The sequence below is a fragment of the Sinocyclocheilus rhinocerous genome, unplaced genomic scaffold, assembly GCF_001515625.1.
Source record: "Sinocyclocheilus rhinocerous isolate Xijiao unplaced genomic scaffold, SAMN03320098_v1.1 scaffold15308, whole genome shotgun sequence".
NCBI classification, from domain to species: Eukaryota; Metazoa; Chordata; class Actinopteri; order Cypriniformes; family Cyprinidae; genus Sinocyclocheilus; species Sinocyclocheilus rhinocerous.
The window spans coordinates 1,030-22,470 of NW_015640036.1; the positions used below are offsets into that span (position 1 = coordinate 1,030).

General features: G+C 36.5%; 1 protein-coding gene across 1 annotated transcript; it reads right to left on the reverse strand.

Moving 5' to 3' along the window:
• Nucleotides 1-223: 223 nt before the first annotated feature.
• LOC107752273 (homeobox protein aristaless-like 4) lies at nt 224-18,744 on the reverse strand. The gene is made up of 4 exons (XM_016568205.1): nt 18,154-18,744; nt 6,274-6,587; nt 1,567-1,695; nt 224-840 (listed from the first exon to the last, which is right to left on the reverse strand). The coding sequence occupies exons 1-4, from the start codon at nt 18,479-18,481 to the stop codon at nt 523-525; spliced, it is 1,089 nt and encodes a 362-aa protein (XP_016423691.1). The 5' UTR covers nt 18,482-18,744; the 3' UTR covers nt 224-522.
• Between the last annotated feature and the right edge of the window lie 2,697 nt (nt 18,745-21,441).

Consider the following 21,441-nt stretch of genomic DNA (forward strand, 5'->3'; position numbering starts at 1 on the left):
TAAAGGGGTCATATGATGCTGCTAAAAAGAACATTATTTTGTGTATTTGGTGTAATGAAATGTGTTTATGCGGTTTAAAGTTAAAAAAACACATTATTTTCCACATAATAATAATATTTAATAATAAATAATAATGAGCACAAGAGGCTTATTTAAAAAAAAACAAAAAAAAAACATCCTACCTACCCCAAACTTTTGAACAGTAGTGTATATGTCTGGTAATTGATGGGGAAAAATAGTACATACTGATTTTTTTCCAATAGCAATACATGTGAAGTCAGCATATTCATGTCTCCTTTTTAAAACAGGCTTGTCGGTTTCCACACATTCAAGCTCAAAGTCCCAATGCACAATCCACTTCCTCTAAAAAACGTCAAAATTAAATCTCTTACAAGTGTTTTAAAGCTTCTAGCCTCCATTTCTCATGTTCATATTGGCTCCAGATGGCATAAACTTTCACCTCATTAGTGCTGACAGCTTAAGGCTGAAGTTGTCTGGTCTTCTGTGTCCCAGATGAAGGCATCATGTGGCCCATGTGATTGTGGCGCTGTGCTCCTTTGCCTTCATCCGCAGGCTGGCAATGCTGGAGGATTTGCGATCTGGTTCAATGCTGAGATCAAATCCATTAATGATTCCACCCACTCCCGAGTTGCCGAAAAGACTGCCCATATGTGTCTGTCCCATGTTCCCACCCGGACTTGGCATACCAAGGAAATCAGACACACCACTAGCAGAGTGAGGGTGAGGGGTCATACAGGAAGCTACAGTATCACAAGGTACCACACAGCCGTGCACTGGTGAGGCTGCGCTGCTGCCACTTAGCCAAGATGGGTTCTGAATCTAAAAAATAAATAAATAAACAAAGAAAAACACATTTAATCCCTGAGTTAATGTGAATTAAAAAATACAATTATACAACAGTTAGTTCGACTCATATTCAGTCTTTTCACTGTTTGTATCACTCCACTTTGTTTCAGTGACTTTCAGTGAAAGTGAGTAGGTGATTGACAAATACTTTATGATTGAGTCATTTGAATCATTCACTCAAACGATTTGTTCATAATGCTGATTCATTCACAAGTGTCTAATATACATACTTCCCTACTATATATACAGTATATATACACAATATATATATTGTGTGTGTGTGTGTGTGTGTGTGTGTGTGTGTGTGAAATGACTAGAATGGCCAAATCCACAGTATTCATAAAACAGTAGGAAAAAAGTACCCGGATGACCTAATTCGTAGTTATATATCCGGATTTCATTCATATGCTATAAACATTCATACTACTGTATATAGAATATACTTTTTAAAAACTTTTTTAACTTACTCAAAAGGGTACATTCTCTGTCTTTATGAGTGAGTCACTGAACTATTCACTCAACTGTTTCATTCAAAAACATTAATTCATTCAGTAACAAAACAACTGCACAGCTGTGATTCAGCTGCACATCATATACATTTTTTAAAGAATAAGCATCAAATTGTAATTTCTAAACTTAATCAACTACATTTGTATATAAATAGAAATCTATGATTGGTAGTACAGATTTTCCTTTTACCTGTGCATAATTTTCTGGTCGTGTAAGAAGAGGAAGCTCATATGCTGTTGAGAAGTGTGTTCGAACCTGCTGCATCTGACCAAAGCGTTCTCTTTTTCTCCATTTGGCCCGGCGATTCTGAAACCACACCTGCAGGAAATGAGCCAAATATATGATTATTTGAAATATCTGTCTGCAAAAGCCCAAGATTTGGAGTGAATACATTGTGCATTTTGTTTTTTAAACTTCATGCTGTTTCTATATTTGTACTGAAAATGCAAATTATTGATGCTGCTTATAACGGTGAACGTTATTAAAAAAAGTCTATCTACTGAGAACTGGATTCTCCCTCTAGTGACTTGTAGTGAAAACCTGAGCACATGCAAGCCATAAATCGTGAGGCACATGAAAGCCATGCCACGGCTCTTCAGCTGACGTCTTTAATGTGCTGTCCACACTGCACTATTTATGCATGGATTTGAACTCTCCCCTGCCAGCACAGGTTGGGGCTCTGCTCTTTGATAGCTGCTCAGCCAGCGGGTCCGGCCTCGCTTATGTCTGGAGCAGGTCCACCTCATCAATCACAATGAGGCCAGTTCTGATCCGCTGTTAGTGCACCGTGACACAAAGCAACAACCCCAAACCACAGCTGAGTGCTCTCAGACATGTTTCTACATAGTACGATTTGTAAGTAAAGGTAATTTTTAAATATATATATATATATATTTAAAAATATATATACAGTACATCTGTATAAATTTAGCACCATGAAATTTTGATAATATAACAATAGAGGACGATACACAAACAGTTGGAGTTCAGTATTCTGCTATATTTCAGTAGAACAAAGTCATTTTCTGACATTTACATGATCTCATTCATTATTTACTTATTATTGGCTTGTAAACTGCAAAGTAAAGTCTACAACAGACGTGCGTCTGTTGTGTTCAGATGAGAGATTCCATGAATTTATATTACAGATGTTTGTTTTTCCAATATGATCCTGTCAAGATTCTCCTTCAGCCATTCCTGTCACTTCACATTATGATAGAAAAGGCGTGTTTCTATTTTTTACCCAAATGAAACACACACACACACACACACACACACACACTCTCTTTTCAAACGTCAGTAAAACATAATGTTTTGAGATGACAATTTGCTGTTGATTTATAAAAACTGGTCTCCACAATCACCATTGGACCAAACAGATATTAACTCATGGATTTGTCTCTGGTGTGATATTTATGGATGTAATATGATATGACTCCCATATTTAAGCAGTTATGCATGTATGCATGAGTATGCTTTCACTGACTACTTCAAAAGGGCAGCATCAATCTCTCCATACCACTCCATACAACTTGTATTGTGGGATATACAGTATCTCTGTCCAATCACATTACAGTTTCCATAAGCCCCAAGAGCCCTTGACATATTATGGCAGGGTAACAGAGTATGGCACGCTGCAATCACAAGAATGAAGAACCATAAAAGTTACAAAAGATGCAATGCATTTCCACTTTTCTTTATTTGAGCTACAAAATATATTGCTTGAATTAGCTTAAGTTGTCCTCTAGGAGCCATTTGTATATGAAGTAATTTGATCTTTCAGGCCGATGTCATGGCCTGCTCCTGACATCCAAGTGCCATTATGATCATTATGTCATCTGTTTTGGGAATCTTTGTAATTTAATCCCTGTCTCTTTGGACATTTCTATTGTTTTTCCTTGGTCTACGAAATTCAGAGCAATCAGAGATAATGACCAAAGATCAATGACCCGAGCAGCATCTGTATTCTTAGTGTATGTTGTTCCTCTTTCCTCTACAAGGGTGGAAATGTGCTGAAGATGAATTGAAGGACATTTTACAATGTAAATCTTTTTTACATTAAACATTTGGTTTAATGACTAAACTAAACCAGCTGAGAAGACTGTAAGGCACTATATGAGACAGAAAGAAGTAAGGAAGCTACTTTTTGGAACACAGTAAAAAAGTAAAAAGGTAATTGTGACTTTTAATTTTACAATTCTAAGTATATACATCTCGTAATTTTTTTCTTTTTTTTTTGCTCACAAATACAAGTTTATAACACAATTCTGACTTTATTTCCCATAATTGCGAGTTTCGTCTTTCAATTTTGAGTTAACATCTCGCAATTCTGACTTTTTCTCTCAAATGCAAGTTTATAACAATTCAGACTTTATTTCTTGCAATCGCAATTTTGAGTTAACATCTTGCAATTCTGACTTTTTTCCCAAAATTGCAAATGTATAACACAATTCTGACTATTTTGTGCAGTTGCAAGTTTATAATCACGCGAGTTAACACCTTGCAATTTTGACTTTTTTTATATCTTGCCATTTTGCATCGCGCAATTCTGACTTTTTTTTCTTAGAATTCTGAGTTGCAATTTTATATCTTGCCATTTTGAGTTAACAACTCACAATTCTGACTATTTCTCGCAATTGTGAGTTTATATCTTGCAATCCTGTCTTTTTTTCTCAGAACTGCATTATCTGAGTTTGTGTCTACAACTTTTCTGGGTTTTTTTCATTCTCAAATGCAAAAATTCTCATTCGCTCTTTTTTCTTTCTTTCTTCAAACTCAAAATCTGAAGGGAAATAAGGATGTTAGAAAGTGAAAGGGGAGAATGTTCAGGCTGGAGTTTGTTTACATTTCATGTTTAATTTCCTGACGCCTAAGCCCCCGGCTTTCCAGAGCTGCCCCCACTGAACTCTCAGAGACCCACAGACTAGAGCAGTGGACCTTTCGTGCGGATCCACAGACACACACATACACATACTCTCATTGTATGCTGCCATGTATAAGAAAACTTTATATGTGTGCTTCACTACACATATGTGCTCGCATTTCAATATGCATGTTTAGAAAATAAAAAGATACCAAATGATATTACAAAATGTGTGTTCAAAGTATGTCCCGAGGACAGAAACTATGATATCATCCAAAACATCCTCTTTTACAGAGTGTTGAGGGAAAAAGTTCTGTCTGATAGTGAGTGCGAGCAGGACAGAGCAGCAGCCAGCACTAAACAACAGCGCTGGGGAGGAAAGCAGGAGGGGCTCATCTCAATTACGTATGTCTGTAGGTATGTTTTTGAAATACAGGTCAAACCCTGTAGTCACTCAACAGAGTCTGCACTGTGTTGTCAGCCTACAGAGGTAATTAGACTCATGTGTCTGTGATAGTTGGTTCTGTCTGGACTCAGAATGAATGCAGTTACTGCACTGTACCTTCAAAACATGGCCAGGTTCCTGACAATGCCTCATTCTCTGCGTGGAAATTGATTATGGCATCTCAAACTGTGTTTTCTTCCCCTGCCAAAGAATGTGTGTTTTTTCCTCCCTAACTCTTCTTAACATCCTTAAACACTGTGGTGTAGAGAGGTACATTAAACAGGGACTAGAAGTTTGGAAAAAATATTTGGGTCCAGCTTCTCTGTCATGATGTGAGAATTGAGATCCGAGTCTTGCACAGCAGAGACTATTGGCCTTTTTTCTGAGCAGAGCAGGATCTACAGAGTTTGTGGCCTGATTTTGGGGAGAATTCTGAGGAAGAGATTTTAAAATGTTCAAACGGAGTTGCTAGAATTAAATGGAGCTATTAGAAAACACTCTATTGATTTACTGAGAGTATTACCAAATAATAATAATAATATTCCACCACCACTAATAATAATAAGACAAATAATAATAATAATATTAAACTATAAAATATTATCCATTCGTCCATTCTCCAAACCACTTCTCCTCTGTATGGCCACTATAAATATTATTAAAATATTAAATATTATTTTGGTATAATATTGTTTTATTTTGTATAATATCGTAAATTAAAAATATCGGTAATGTTTTAAACAAGTAATAATAGTAATATAGCAGTAATTAAATTATAATTGTACTAAAAGTATGAACTATTATTTTTTATATAATATTGTATAAATTATACATTAATGAAAGTGGTAATGCTTTATAATAATAGTAAAAATAATAATTTTGCTGTTTTACAAACTGAAGAACGAGTCATTATTTTGTAGTAACCGACAGCATGCTGCAAATGTTGTACATAGAAATAAAAATAACCTACAATATTAATTGCAAATTATGTTAATATTAATTGCAATATTAATTACCAATATGATACCCTGGACCACAAAACTAGTTATAAGGGTCAATAAAAAAAAAAAAATCAAAATATTGAGAAAATCATCTTTAAAGTTGTCCAAATGAAGTTCTTAGCAATGCATATTGCTAATCAAAAATTAAGTTTTGATATATTTATGGTAGGAAATTTACAAAATATCTTCATGGAACATGATCTTTACATAGTATCCTAATGATTTTTGGCATAAAAGAAAAATCGATAATTTTGACCCATAAAAAATGTTTTTTTTTTTGGCTATTGCTATACAAATATACCCCAGCGACTTAAGACTGGTTTTGTTGTCCAGGGTCACATATATCGAATTCTTACAAGGATGGCTGACCAGGCCTACCTGCACCCTTGCTTCTGTGAGGTCTGTCCTGAGTGCTAGTTGTTCTCGAGCATAGACATCTGGGTAATGTGTCTTCTGGAAATTTTGACCCATAAAAAATGTTTTTTTTTGGCTATTGCTATACAAATATACCCCAGCGACTTAAGACTGGTTTTGTTGTCCAGGGTCACATATATCGAATTCTTACAAGGATGGCTGACCAGGCCTACCTGCACCCTTGCTTCTGTGAGGTCTGTCCTGAGTGCTAGTTGTTCTCGAGCGTAGACATCAGGGTAATGTGTCTTCTGGAAAACCTTCTCCAGCTCCTCCAGCTGATAGCTGGTGAAGGTGGTGCGGTTCCGTCTCTTCTTGCCTTTGTTGCTCTCGGCCTCAGTCCTGTCCAGAGGACTGCTGAGCTCAGAGACACGCCGTTCTGCTTGACCTTTGACCCCAGGGTCTTTCACACTGATGTAACTACCATCAATACCTGTGGGATCAGCAGACTGAAGCATCTCTGTGTCTGTCAGTCTAGTGCCATCTTTACCTGGGGAAAGACATATTTCAATTCATTAACTGTGGATTGTGTGTTTGGCTCTTTGCACAAAATACAGGAGAAAGAGTGTTTATGTTGTCCTGTTTCTCAACCCATTACCGTCCTACAGAGAAGTAACTTCATTAACTGAAGCTGTGTCCATCATGTGTCTGAAGAGTGAAGGCAAATTAACATTGAAACCACATTTACAAAAACTACTGTTAACACTTTACTTGAAGGGGTGTGCATAAGACTGACATGACACCTTCATAATCATGACATGACACATGTCATGAATATGAAGGAGGTTTTATGCATGTTTATGACAACTGTCATTAAGTGTCATTCGCTCAGTTATGTCATTTTTAATGTAAATATGACATTATTTGACCTAACCCTAGCCTAACCCTATCCCTACCCTTACCCCTAACCATAGCCCATAACAAAGACATCTCAAACAATGTCATCTTTGCATTAAAAATTACATAACTGAGCGAATGACACTTAATGACAGTTGTCATAAACATGCATAAAAAACCTTCATATTCATGACATGTGTCATGTCATGATTATGTAGGTGTCATGTCATGATTATGAAGGTGTCATGTCAGTCTTATGCACACCCCTTCAAGTAAAGTGTAACCAAACTACTCCTATACAAATATTCTTTATTTCATCATAAAGGGGGTTCTGTTGTCACCTTAAATTTCAAGGACCTCTAATGTATAACAAGCTTTGTTGAGTTGAAAATATGTTCTCCATGTTGGATGTCTGAATCTGTATCCTGATGAGAGTACAAACACGCCAGGATTGTAAGTAAATAATCAAAACATGCCTATTCTAATCACGCACTACTGAGGCTCTAAGTTCCATGAATAGTCTATAGTAGTATAGTAGTAGTTATTAGTTCCATAATAGTCTTTAACTATTATGTACTACCATTTCAATTACTTGATATAATGCACTCATTGTGTATATAAATGTTTTTAAATTGCACATATTGTATATTTAAATTAAATACTGTTACTACATTTATAATTACAATACTGACCCTTCCCTTACCCCTTAACCCACCTTTAAACTCAACCATAGCATGAAACCTGTCCATAATCTTATCCATATCCCATCTCAACAACAGTATTTTGCAATACATCATGAACACAATACAGTACACAGTGTACTATGTGTAAAAAAACACATAGTAAAGTGTGACCAAACATTCTATTCAGACAGTGTGATATTTACCATGATTTTTCTTTGTTTTCTTTTCACATGCCTCATATTTTATCTCATGCTCTTCAATGACACTGTTGCCTCCTTGGTAACCAAGCACTCTTGATAGCTTTTGATAAAACTTTATTAGAGGCAGATTTGTTGATTGCTGTAGGCCATGTTGCATTATATCCAAATACTGTATGTTATATTAAAATGTATCCAATAAAAATATATATTATTAAATAAATATTCAAATAACATTTAAAAAATAAACTTGATTTTTAATTAAATTCAGTTACATTACTTTTTACATTTCAATGCAAAAAAACAAAACAAAAAAAGACTATCAGACTTTGGCCTACGGGCCCTGATTTGAGCATCTCTTGTTTAGAGTATCAGTTTTTTTGCCATATCATTTTGTGATAACACAGTTCCTCTGTCTCTCTGTGTTTGGCAGAGAACTCATCATAATTGCTGTGGTGAGCACTTTGAGTTCCACCCTGCTGTTTGGCTTTGTAGCCCATGTTATGCTGAATCTGCGTACCACCAAAGTTTTTAAACAGTGCCATTGCATGTTTTGCATTTTAGAGCCAAAGCTCCTCGGTTTTGGCTGCCATATTTGCATTGACAGCAATAGTCTGGGCTTGATAACTGTCCAAATGTTTGGGGATTTTAGCGATGCTCTGTGTTGTTGTTTCTGTTTGCTACAGTATATAGAACGCAGAATTTAACTAACGACATAGAGATATACATTTCATCAAATACTGGTCTTTAAAAAGTTGCAAAAAATGCTATTCGAAACATTGCAGAAAGCCTACATTTGCATTACATAGTCTGTGCCTGGTCATTTACACTTGATATATAACAGCACTCTTTGACACAATACCTCAGCACTTCAACAGAATTCAACAGTGCCTTGGCTTAGCTTCATTGCGCAATGGTTACTCGTTATTTAGCAGATGCCTTTAGCCACAGTGACTTACAGCACATTTATTTCAGAGACAGTTCCCTTGTAGTAGCCTTGGATGAAATATTTTGCTCAAGGGTGCACTACTGAAAGGAAATCTCTGTATATACAGTATCAAATCTATGAGGATATAACCTGTTACCTTTGGGCCGCTAGCCCATTTAACATTAGATTACATTTATGCATTTGGCAGATGCTTTTATCCAAAGCGAATCACATCGCAAGGTATACATTTCATCAAGTTCATGCATTCAAATCAATCCCATGATCTTGGCTTTGTTAACACTATTATTTGAGAACTCTACAATAATATATAACTACTACCAAATGGCTGCCTAAAAGCTCACATTCTAACTATAGGTGACTATATATATATATATATATATATATATTAATAAATACACTAATAATTTTCCTAAAGGCATACTAGCAGATTTCCCCTTTGGAAACAACTTTAATAATTTAAAAAAAATCACATCTTTTACAGGTCTACTTCAGTACTGATTGCAAAAGCCCTCCAGCCTAGAAACATATTCCAGTAATTTCCTTTCTGTAAGGTGTTTGTTACACCAATACCACTTTTGAAAATCAATTCACACCAAGGCAGATTTTTAAATTTGAGTAGCCTACATGCTTGTAGCAGTCACTCCCCTGAGAACATTAACTCTCTCGGCTGCGTCTTTGAATTAGCGGAGGTCAGATGTTTACTAGGAGCGGCTATTTAATCGCTGCAAGAAACAAGGAGAAAAACATCAAAGTGTGATTTAACAAGCTGTAAAGCTGCGGGGAACCCGTTAGCTTTTATGGAATGTGATGGTCTGGGTTAGCTCAAGATATATTATAAGATGTAAATCACAAAAACAATGTCAGTCAGTAACATTCATGTAATTTTAAGGTGAATAATGTCATTAACTTCAAGATAACAACATTATTATGAGCAAATGAGCACAAGAGCTAATTGGGGATGCTATACTCTGATTTAAAACCAACTCGTACACTTCAAATTAAAGCTTCCAAAAGGAGGTTTTTGCAGCAATTACATAAAATAACTATTTCCCCAAAATAAGTTTCAGTGAAAAGTTCTTAAAAGAACCTTTTTTTTTTTCTTAGTGTAAAGAACACCTTAATATTCTAAAGAAACTTTGTCCACTAGAAAGAACCTTTTGTGCAATTAAAAAGTTCTGTGGATATTAAATCCATTGTTATGGATTCTTTGTGGAACCATGGATGCAAATAAAGAACTTTTATTTTCAATAAGGTTCTAATTTTAAACAAGAAAGTTATAATCTAAGTTATCTAATCTGAACAAATATGGCCTCCAACTGAAAAACACAAGCAATTAATTGAGTGTTCAATTATCTCATTAAATATGAAGTTACTCTCATTTAAAGTTAATTCGAAATACTGAATGTTGCAAATACAGGTATCTGTGCAGAAGCAAAACTTCCAGATGTTCCTGTGAGAAGATCAATGCTTGCGAGCCACACAGGAATGTGGATTCTGTGGGAAAGCAGGACAGTGTTTCCGTTAAATCTGAGCTCCTGATAAATGACCTCACACATGACTCCCATATACCACAGAACTGAGCCAGCTTTCTGTCTCCAAGATTTCACTCTCAGATGCTCACTATAACTTAAAATAGCTCAAGAAGAGGATGTAAACATTGTCTTCATTGCATGCATTGTGGAGTAAAGTATCTTGCACATATATATACAAGATATACATATCTTGCTGAATATGTATATAGATCTGTATGGAGTCTTGGCCATGGTGTGTATATACAGTATAAATATATCTAAAACACTATACTTGGGTTAGGGTTTTTGTACATGTTGATGTTTCTCATAATCCTTCAATTAGGAGGGCTAATGCCCTGCAGAGTTTAGCTCAAACCCTGATCAAAATTACTTACCTGTGATTTTCTAGTAATCCTGAAGACCTCGATGAGCTTGCTCAGGTGTGGTTGATTAAGGTTGGAGCTAAACTCTGCAGGGCATTAGCCCTCCATGGCAAGATTTGAGGAACCCTGATTTAGATGTTTTTCTTCGATGGAAAAAGCTACATTATACTGTAAAAAAAAAAAAACCAGTAATAAAAAAAGTGTGGATGCCAGAAATGTACTGTGAAAACTGGTAGCAATGTCTCAGGTTTTTTAATTTACAGTAAAAATAACTGTAAAATACAAAACATCATCACAGTGACACTAAAACAATGAAATAAAAATACATTTAACAACACACAATGTAACATAAAACCCTAATGTACATAACTGATAACAACAAACTAAGAGGAAACTATTAATTACTAATTATTAAAATGAACAACCATCAAATGTAAAGTCTCATACACAGAATTGTGGAAATGTATTTTCACGGGGGGTTTTTTCACTGTAAATTATATGACTTGTTGTTTTCACTTCCAAAAAAATATACATTTAATACTATTTTAATTAACTTTTCAGTTAGACCTATTATTTCAATGTATATAGTAATGAAACTTACCATTAATGGATTAATGCTCCGGTTACTATACTTAACCTGGGTTCCCTGAGATAAGGGAACAAGCGTTGCGTTAATCACGCTATGCGGAAACTCCCGTTTACTCTGGAGCCTGATTTGATCACGTTCGTGTAGCTGCACGAACCAATGGCATTTCAACCCGGCAAAAGGGGTGGAGCCGACTGCTATATAAGTTGGCTCTGAGTGCCATTTCATCAAAATCTTTTGACTGAAGCGACAGTAGTCGACACGCGTGCAGCCTTATAGCACGGCAGCCTACGCAACGCTCGTTCCCTTACCTCAGGGAATCGAGGTTACGTAAGTAACCAGAGCGTTCCCTTTCGAGCGGTCTCTCCCATTGCATTAATCAAGCTATGGGGAACGCATCTAATTGTGCCGTGCTATAAGCATGTGCAGAATGAAGCCGCTTTGCAAGCCCAGCGCCCATACTGAGGACTCCTGTAGGCATGAGCTAATAATGAGACCCGAGCCGCTAGGCTGTGGACTACACAACATGACCTTTCCCACTTACAAAAGGGGGTTAGGTAGATTAAGCAGACAAAATCCGTGCCGTCTCATGAGCGAGCAATTCAGATGCCTGAGATCGAGAATGGGCCTGAGCCCATCTTTGGGACTGAGCATCTTTTTTGGGAACAAGGAAGTAGTGCTGCCTTTTTGCAAGCAGTGTTTGCACTTCAGACCTGAGAACGTGAGCATCGTATTTTGAATAATAGCTCTGAAGTGAGGTGGCCTGCGAGCGAACTGAAGGTAGTTACTTCGTTCTATGATGTTTAGAACCCAACTTGACACATCTGGTATAGCTTTCCAAGCCTGAAGCCGGATGGATTTTCGAGTGGCAGTTTGCTGCACTCGACATTTGTGGTAATGAGGAGAGGAGAAATGCTCTTTTGAGTATGTGGATCCGCTATCACAGCGGTAGTTTGTTTGGGCATGTGCTGAATGGGGAGGATGAGCCCAACTTGAATGGAGCTTCCATCGCTCGGTGTTGAGCAGAGGAATGGAGAGCAGGTGCGAGACTTCTTCGAGGGAGTTCCAGCCTCGGCGAGAACTGACCCTCTCCTCTACCTCTCTGCATTTGGATCAGGGTTCTGAGGCTCCGGGTCCAACATCAGTCTGGGGCGGGCACCTTGACGCCTAGGAAACGGGTAGGGTTTTGCTGTCCTGGGGTGCTGCTGAAGCCCAGGCTCAGACTTAAGCTGGGGCTGAGGCGGCACTGGCTTGGCAGGTTGCTGAGTGGATGGAGCCTTCTGGCCACTTGAAACAGCCGTCACACTGGAGTGCTTTGGCAGGAAGTGACGCATTGCCTGCAATGACTTCTGTGCCGCTGTAAACCGCTCGGAAAACCCATCCACGGAAGGGCCAAACAGTCCTTTGGGAGAGACTGGCGAGTCTAGGAAGGCAACCTTGTCAGCACAGGCGGAGCGTGTGTAAGCCTTCCCCTGGCCACGGGGACTTGGGGCAAAAATGGCACTAAATTGGACAAAAATGCCCCTGCACAAATAAATTAAATCTATTACGTCTGTTGCTAACAAAGTGAATATGAATAGACAGTGTCGATTGCAGCATTATATTAAGATCTGCTCATGTTGCACCGTATTTCATTTTAGGCATTTTTACAGTGTTGTGTATTTTAACCAATCACACACAATTCTGTTGAGCTTAGGAATGCAATGGCCTATCAGAGGCGTTCAGTTGAGTCATCGTTGAAACAGATCAGTTTTGTTGAGTGCGCACGCATTGGCTGACTGAATTCCAGACTCTTGTGAATTCTCTCATCATAAACAACAAAGCTCAGATGTACGTACAATGTAAGTAAGAAATTCATTTCACAGTGTATACAGCTTCAGTGATTATAACGATAGTTTTGTTTTTTTGAGAGTGTTTAAACTCGCGATAGATCAATGTTAGTAATAATGTCACTTTCTGTATAGGCTATAATTTATTCACTGTTTGAATAACCGTGGAAAGGAAACGTTATATAATTATCAATTTCTAACGTTTTTATTAAATTGTAATCACGTTAAATACAAATTCAGTCCCATTAAACAATTTTTTTTAGCCTACATGACACCCATGTCTGTCTAAAAAGACGGGTTTATGATGTTTAATACATTTGGCTGCTTTTAGTCTTACCTTGGAGTTGGTTCACCCTCCGCCTATGCTTGTCAGCGAATGTCAATAAGCCCTGTTCGCTAGGGCTGAGGTAGTCCTGCAGGGCTTAGATGGATGCGCTGCATGGGCTTTTAACCCCAAGGCCGATGGAGGGCACAAATGCACAAATGCTTCTTGCTTGCAGAGTCAGCGAAGAGATGATCTTCATCGCTGAAGGAGAAAATTCTGACGAAATGGCACTCAGAGCCGACTTATATAGCAGTCGACTCCACTCCATTTGGTAGGTTGAAGCGGCATTGGTTCATGCAGCTACACGAACGTGATCAAATCAGGCTTCAGTATCAGAGTAAACAGGAGTTTCCCCATAGCATGATTAACGCAATGGGGAGAGACTAGGGATGTAACGATTAACCGCGAGCCGGTTGAAAATCGATTCAAATATGTGACGATTCAAATCGGTTGAGATGCTAAACAAATCGCGATTCATTTAGGGGTAGTTTATGAATCCATGTCTGAGGGGAACTTGCTGTCTTTAGAAAAGTTTAGATGCAGGGCTCTACAGTGCGACCATTTCAGTTGCATTTGCGACTGAAAACTACTGCGTGCGACTATGAAATTTTTAGGCTCACCAGTGCGACTGACCAGATCATCATCATACTTGTGATTGCGCTCAGGGGAGCTTCAAAGGTTTCTACGTGTTTTTGCAGCGTTGAGTATGTATCACAGACATATCTCACGAATCCTTTCATAAGCAAAGTGTAGACAGGGTGTAAATAAGAGATTCATTGCAAACTGAAGTCAAATTTAGAAATTATACAATGTAATTTAGATTAAAAACTGCTCATGTTGCATGTATGCAGCATCTTTGTTTGGATCATGATTAAAATGCAGTGGTTGCCTCTAATTTTAAATGGAAAGAGCACAGACAATGCCTTATTTTGTTTTTGTGAAGAGATTTATTTTATTTGTGTTACTTATTTATTTGATTTGGGGCTTGTTTTAAATTTTCAATTTAGTTTTGTTATTTACATTTACATTCTATTTAAATTTTGTTATTTAGCAGACACTTTTATCCAAAGCGACTTACAAATGAGGACAATAAAAAGCAATCAAAACCAACAAAAGAGCAATAATATGCAAGTGCTATATTAGTATATTATTATAGTGTTATATTTCAATTTCACAAAGAAATGTGCAGCAGTTTGTCCAAGCAATAATAAAAGGACACATTTAATTTATAATTTGTCTTAAATCTCATTTTGTAAAAAAAAAAAAAAACGTTAATCGAATCGAATCGTGAAATCAAAATCGTGAATCGAATCGAATCGTGAGTTGAAGGAATCGTTACATCCCTAGGAGAGACCGTTCAAAAAGGAACAGATTTTTACATGTTTACAGTCTTTTACCATTAAAATTACAATCATCTTTGACACCATTGTGTCTGTTGAAGAATGTTGTATAGACATTTACATTTTTATAAGGCAAATGAAGAATAATAAATAATGGGTAAAAGCTCTATTGTTTTTTCTCTTTTCCTCTTCAAACACACACAAAAAAAGAAGCTTAACTTGTATGTGAAACACCATTTAAGGATGTGTAACTTCATGTCGAATCTGTATAGCTCGGGGATACAGAAAGGACAGAAAGCAAGAACTTCCTTCTCCTTTACACAAAGTTTAATTTAATTTAAATATTTTGTCCATGATGTCACACCTCTGAAAACTGTTATCCACACAATTAAACAACATACCAAGAAACAGTGTGCAAATGTGTAAAACCTTCAGGATCCATGCTCTGCAGAGACTGTCTCGCTACAGCAGATGTTTAATAGCCAACTTAATATCCCATCTATTGTTGAATGCTGGTTTATTTGCACATGTCATTTTGTCTGGAAAGATTATGTAAACCAGTCAGGGATTGTCGTTTTAGGCCTCCCAGTGGTACTGATTGTGCTGAGCATAACAGCATGAATGATATCGTTAGGAGTCCATACCACACATCTACCTCTGAATAATGCCCTACTCCCTACTGCTGCAAGTCATGAATCACTCAGGATTTTTGGAGAGGTTTCATGCTTTGGTGTGGTACTTCATTAATATTTCCAAAAATGTATCAAATTTTGAACTGATTTTAAAAGCACTGTCAGATTACAGCATTAGTTGAGGATTAACCCTGGTATTCCTTTTTTTGGAAGTATCACAACAAAAAGACTGATGATTTTAAACTACTAGATACTCCAGTCAGTTCTTATGTACAATTAGAAAAGCTCTGTTTTTAACCATGACAAACACGCTGTGTTACTGTCACTGTAGTTTTACAGGGTTCTGATTGGCTGGAAAGAGCTGAACACCCTCTCATATTTTGGATCTAGGTGGCATGATCACATGATACGTTTACAACCAGCACTTGAAGACATGTTATCTTGAGTCAGAGGACACACATCTTCCCTTCTCTCTATGTTGAACAAAAGTTTGTCTAGATTCTCAGCTTCCCAATTTTCTCCGACTGGTCAATCAGACTTTGCTTGAGGCTATAGAGCTTACCCTTGATATCTACAGCACAAACCACAAATACGCTCCAAGAATGGTGGTGGAACCACACCGTGTTCATTCTCCTCAAACCGCAGACAAGAAAAACGCTCTATAAGTACAGTACTGTCTGTGCATCATTTTATAATATCTTCATGACAAGGATCCTTAGTGATTATCTCATATCTTCATGCCTGCTTATACCCAGGAATTTGGTATTAACAATTTGACAAGCTATTTTTCTGAAAATATTACAATATGTATTACATCCATGTCCAGTTACACTGTAAAAGTATTTTTACAAAACATTTTTTATTTACAAATAGCCCTAAATGTCACAAACAAACAAACAAACTTTACTTGTACTTTAAATTAATTCGATGGAATGGATTTATTGGCCTCAAAATACAGTCAATTATGCCAAATAATAGTTTAACGATTTGTTAACTGTGTGTTTTAGCCTGTCCTATGTATATTAATGCCTCTTCAAATATGATTACAGAAGACAATAAACATTTTATATATGTAAATAGAGCTCTTGCATAATAAGAATATTATTTGTTTATATTTTATTATACTACGTTTAATAAAAAAGCACTGAAAGCTAGACTGTAGATAAAATGTAGTCATTTTGTGTGTGTGTGTGTGTGTGTGTGTGTGATTTGTTTGCTTATTTGTTTTGCTTTAAAAGTAGAGGCATTTCTAATAACAACCTGGATGCATTCTAATTTCCCGATGATCCGAATGGTTTGGGTGTTACCACTGTTTTCATAGAATTAATCAGTGTAACTGTTTAAATAGCAGTTGTAACCAAATATAAGCTACATTTTTAAAGGTCCTGTGCAGACAAATACAAATACAAGATCCAAATACAAGATATAGTATTTCATTAATTGTTTATTCAACTATTTGTATTAACTGTTGGCAGAACAGCCAATTAATAATTTAATTTCAACTGTCTTAAGTTGTCGTAATAAACAGTTCAGACTACATGGTAAAAATATCGAAATGGTTAAAAATATCAAATATGTTAAATGAAGGAAACAAATAATTGAATGAATCTTATAGGATTTTTCTGACGCCAATAACAAAACCTGCCTTAGGCTACCTATATGCGTTGATGATACAGTCGGTGTCTATTTTCACTGGCCTGCGGTCAACACATCCTAAATAGCCTATGCGTGATTTACAACCACAAAGATGGATTTTCATGCCACTGTTTGTATATAAAAAAAGGATGATAATCTGACTTTTAGCCACTGTATGCATGTCGTAACATCTGTAGCCTAGTCTTTTTATGACTTCTGCTTTGATTGTTTATGAGACCACCAGACGAATTGAATTTTCGGCAACGTCTGAGTGACCGTAAAAATGATGTGACAAATAACAGGCAAGAATGAGTGTGGATTTGGATAATTGCAGCCTTCAGAAAGTGCTCGAATTGTTTGTAGCCTAATGGTCCGATAAATCACTCACGAGGCACGAGGCAAAGTCAATTTTATAATATAAGCTACGTGACTGAATAAATTAATCAGGCCTAATTATGTTTAACATTTATTTAGTGAATTTACGCTTCCTCGTTTGCAGGTCATTGCATTAAACAGGAAAGTCGTATTTCTTAAATCCTAGACACGAAACACACAATTGTGATCTAAATAATAAAACATATGTATTCGATTTAATAAATACAAAGATGTAATGTAGAAAAATACTAGACAGTTTTGTGATTATGTCAATTACAGGGAATTAGATTTTTAGATTTTTCGGATACTTTTAGAAAGTATTAGCCTAAGTTTTTTTTCTGACTAAATAATTCTCAGCCTATTACACAAAGTAAAAATATTCAAAACATTTTCAAATTAACTCTCACTATCTCCTTATAATTAAAAAGTCTTTAAAAACTTTTTTTTTAAAGTTTGTGACTTCAGCACCACTTTGATTTTAATAAAAAATTTAAGGCACGTAAAACGTAATTTTTTTTAGCGGGGTTAACAGTGCATATGAACTATGGAACAAATGTGCGAACAAATTAAAGTTTATACTACTAAGACTGTCAAAGGCCTTCTTTTACCCTCAACCAGGAGATGCTCTGATACGGAAGAATTAGCCTATCAAATTGCACTGACATGCTAAGCATCAGGTGGAAATTTAACCAAATTGTATGTGATTCTGTATGTGATCTGAAGATATACTGATAAATGAACGCACAAACCACATCTACTGTAGATGCCACTCACCATAGCATGAGATGAGCTCGCCGTCCTCCAGTTTGTCGTCTTCAGGAGGAGTTTTGCATGTGGGTCTCTGCATGAAAAGATGGTACTTGTAGGCGCTCTCGGGTGTGCTATCATCCAGTGACGGACACTCTTGGTGGAAAGGACTCCGCGGCTTGTCCCCGTAAGGTTGACCTTTGGCGGGCAGGAAAGTGGGATTGTATTTGGAGTCGCTCGGCTGGAACGTCCTGTAAGGACTGGCCTGTTGGACTCTTCCTTGCCCTGAAGATGGCGAATAATATGAATCCATGGAGGTCATATCGCAGTATGAGACGCACGTATCTGCGTTCATACCGACAAAAAAACAGGCAAAATATCCTAGCTTTTTTTGTAAATCTAAACGTCACCCTCGCTCGAGTCTCCTCTCATTCACAGACGGCCATGCACTTTCTCACACACCCACACCAGGGCGACAGCTGGAGTTGGTTAAAATGATTCAGATGTTTTCCAGAGACTAGGCAAAAGCAAATGCTAGAAAGCGTCTTTAAGGTTTGGAGGAGAGAGAGAGTGAATTCTGGACGGAGGATGTTGTCCTGCTGTCTGCTAGAGTCAGTGGTCCCGTCATGATAAGAGGCCAGACCGTTGAGCGCAGGAGCTTTTCCCTCTAACTAACACGTGAGAAACACAACGCATGACAGTAATACAATTAGGGACTTGACTGACAGAGTATTACGGATAAATGGATTAAGTAAATGTCATACACAAACATTTTACACGAAAATATTTGAAGAAAAAAAAATCCATCATTACTCAATCAAAATGCTTTAGTAGGGTATTGTAATGTACAATATTAAAAAAAGAAGAAGAAGAAAAAAGATTATTAGGCCTATAAGGATAAAAAAGTTTTTCTTAAAAAAAAACATTTTTAATATTTTGCAATTATACAAGTTTGCTATTTCATTGAAATGAGTGTTACTACTAAATAAGTTAAAAGGGTGAAATCATACATGATGACCACCTTTGAGGTCACTTAAGTTGTAAGACGCTGTAAAAAAATATAGAATTTTCTCGCTTTTTTGCATTAATGTATTTGTATGTTTTAATAAATGTAAAACATTTTCTGTATTTTTATATGTTTTAATATCACAAGCGCCCAAATTACTGAAAATAACAGCATGCAGCTCTGACGGCTTGAACTGACTAATAGCATCCATCTGCATCTCCCCAACACAATGTGCTCAGCAGCTCTATGAACAGAGTCATGTTTTTGTTTGTTTGTTTTTGATGTATATTTATGTGGTTGCAGATCATTTTAAGTAATGAGTGATATATGTGACAAGTTTTTTCCTCTAATGAAGTGGCATATTTTAGAAAAAGGAAGCCATAATATGTGAGACCATTATTCCTGAATTCAACCTGATTTTTGCATTGCTTGTGCCATGCATTAGTTGAGCTACAAGAACAAGTGTATTTTAAAAGAAAATGTGCACTAATATTTATTACTTTCAGCAATATTTATCCTATACATTTAGTTTGTAAGTCTGTAATTTTTGGACTTTATTCAAATGATACCATACAAGTGCACAAACATTGTCAGAACAACAGCAACAACAAATTTAACCATTACAATATATTATATTGTATTCACATACATGTCTTTTCTAATCAGTTTATGATGAGTATCTTTTGCTAAACTTATTTGACAGTTTCTGAAAGGCAAAGCAAGTCCCAAGACCATTTATTATAATAGAGTAAGATCTTTTTGATTTGCTGGGTTTTTCTGTGAAATTACACAACAAAAAATATGTGTACATTGTTATTTCATTAAATCTTCTCCAATTAGAAAATGATTTGCAAGGAGAGAAGCCTATAAGTTAGTGGTCACTGTCTGAGTATCCATCAACAAAAGTTTGTTCTGTCTATCTAATTGCATATTTGACCTTCATGTCAAGTTCAAAAATCAACAGGGGGAATAAAAAAAAAGACCAGATCAGATTTGGACCTGTATACCTTGAAGCCTGGCTAGCTTATATAGCCCTGAAGGATAAATACAGGAATGCTGGGATTGGGAATTTGATTCACAAAAAACTGCCCCTCAATTTAGTGCTCATATCACAAATGGCAGCACCGCCACATCTCTCAGTATTCCCCTGTCATGTTTTTGGAAGGATGTAAGAGTGACTTCTCTCTTTATTCTCTCAGTCTTTACTCCTTTCATTTACACCTCCTCAACACAATAAATAGATGCTATTCAAATGGAAAATCTTTGCTTTACAATGGCTTTGCTAAGTGTCCTCAATGAATATTTCCATATAAAATCAGTAAAGTGATCCTCATGTATTATGCTGAAAACAAAAGGCCACATTACAAAATACATGAAGCTAATCTTGTCTAGGAGTGGAGGTGTCTGAGAGGGAGTCTCATAGAGATCTGTAATTGAATTCACATGAGATGGGTAGGAACCCTGTCATCTGATGAGCAGATTGAATTAGGACCAGTAGTTCTACTGATCTGTAATTGAATAAGAGCACCAAAAGAGACAAAATGTGCACTATTCTCCCATTTTCTAAATGTTGATGCTCCCTCCAAACATCTCACCACAAACGCTTTTTGTGTAGTCGTGTATAGGAGAATCTAGTATTTCTTTGAGCACTCATTTAAAATTATTTGACACTGCCTTGTTTGACCTAAATATAAATTAATTTGGTCTCAAATTCTCAAAAGGATGAGTGTTTCAAAATGTTATTAATAATAATAAAAGGCATATTGATATGGTTATATCGTCCATTTCAATTCACCCCAACATTTATGTTTACTAAAGGAATAGTTCACCAAGAAATTGCTGAAAATGTTCTCAACCTTCTGGCCTTTATTATTACTGTTATGAATTATAGACTGGTATTTTGTCCAGAAGTGACGGTTTAAAGTTAAAATGCCTCAATGACAAGCATGCATCTTTTCACTACATAAGACGTTAACTGATGGACTGGAGTCGTGTGGATTACTGTGATTTTATCAGCTGTTTGGACTCTCATTCTGACGGCACCCATTCACGGAGAATCTAGTATTTCTTTGAGCACTCATTTAATTTTAAAGTTAATTTTATATATAAAGGTTTTAATACTAGCACAGGAGTAATTATGATTCAGCTAGATACTGTATAATAAAAGCAAAGAACAAAGCTATTTATAATCTAACACCAAAATAATAATAATAAAAAACAGCTGTTTGGACTCTCATTCTGACGGCACCCATTCACTGCGGAGGATCCATTGGTGAGCAAGACATGTGATGCTAAAGTTCTCCAAATCT

Bases quoted from the DNA above. Each gene is read 5' to 3' on its own strand.
- LOC107752273 (XM_016568205.1), bottom strand. From the start codon at position 18,481: ATGAACGCAGATACGTGCGTCTCATACTGCGATATGACCTCCATGGAT. The intron at 1,696-6,273 runs GTAGGCCTGGTC...CATTTCCTGCAG, and splicing joins TCACAGAAGCAAGGGTGCAG to GTGTGGTTTCAGAATCGCCG. The intron at 841-1,566 runs GTAAAAGGAAAA...TTTATTTTTTAG, and splicing joins GACCAGAAAATTATGCACAG to ATTCAGAACCCATCTTGGCT.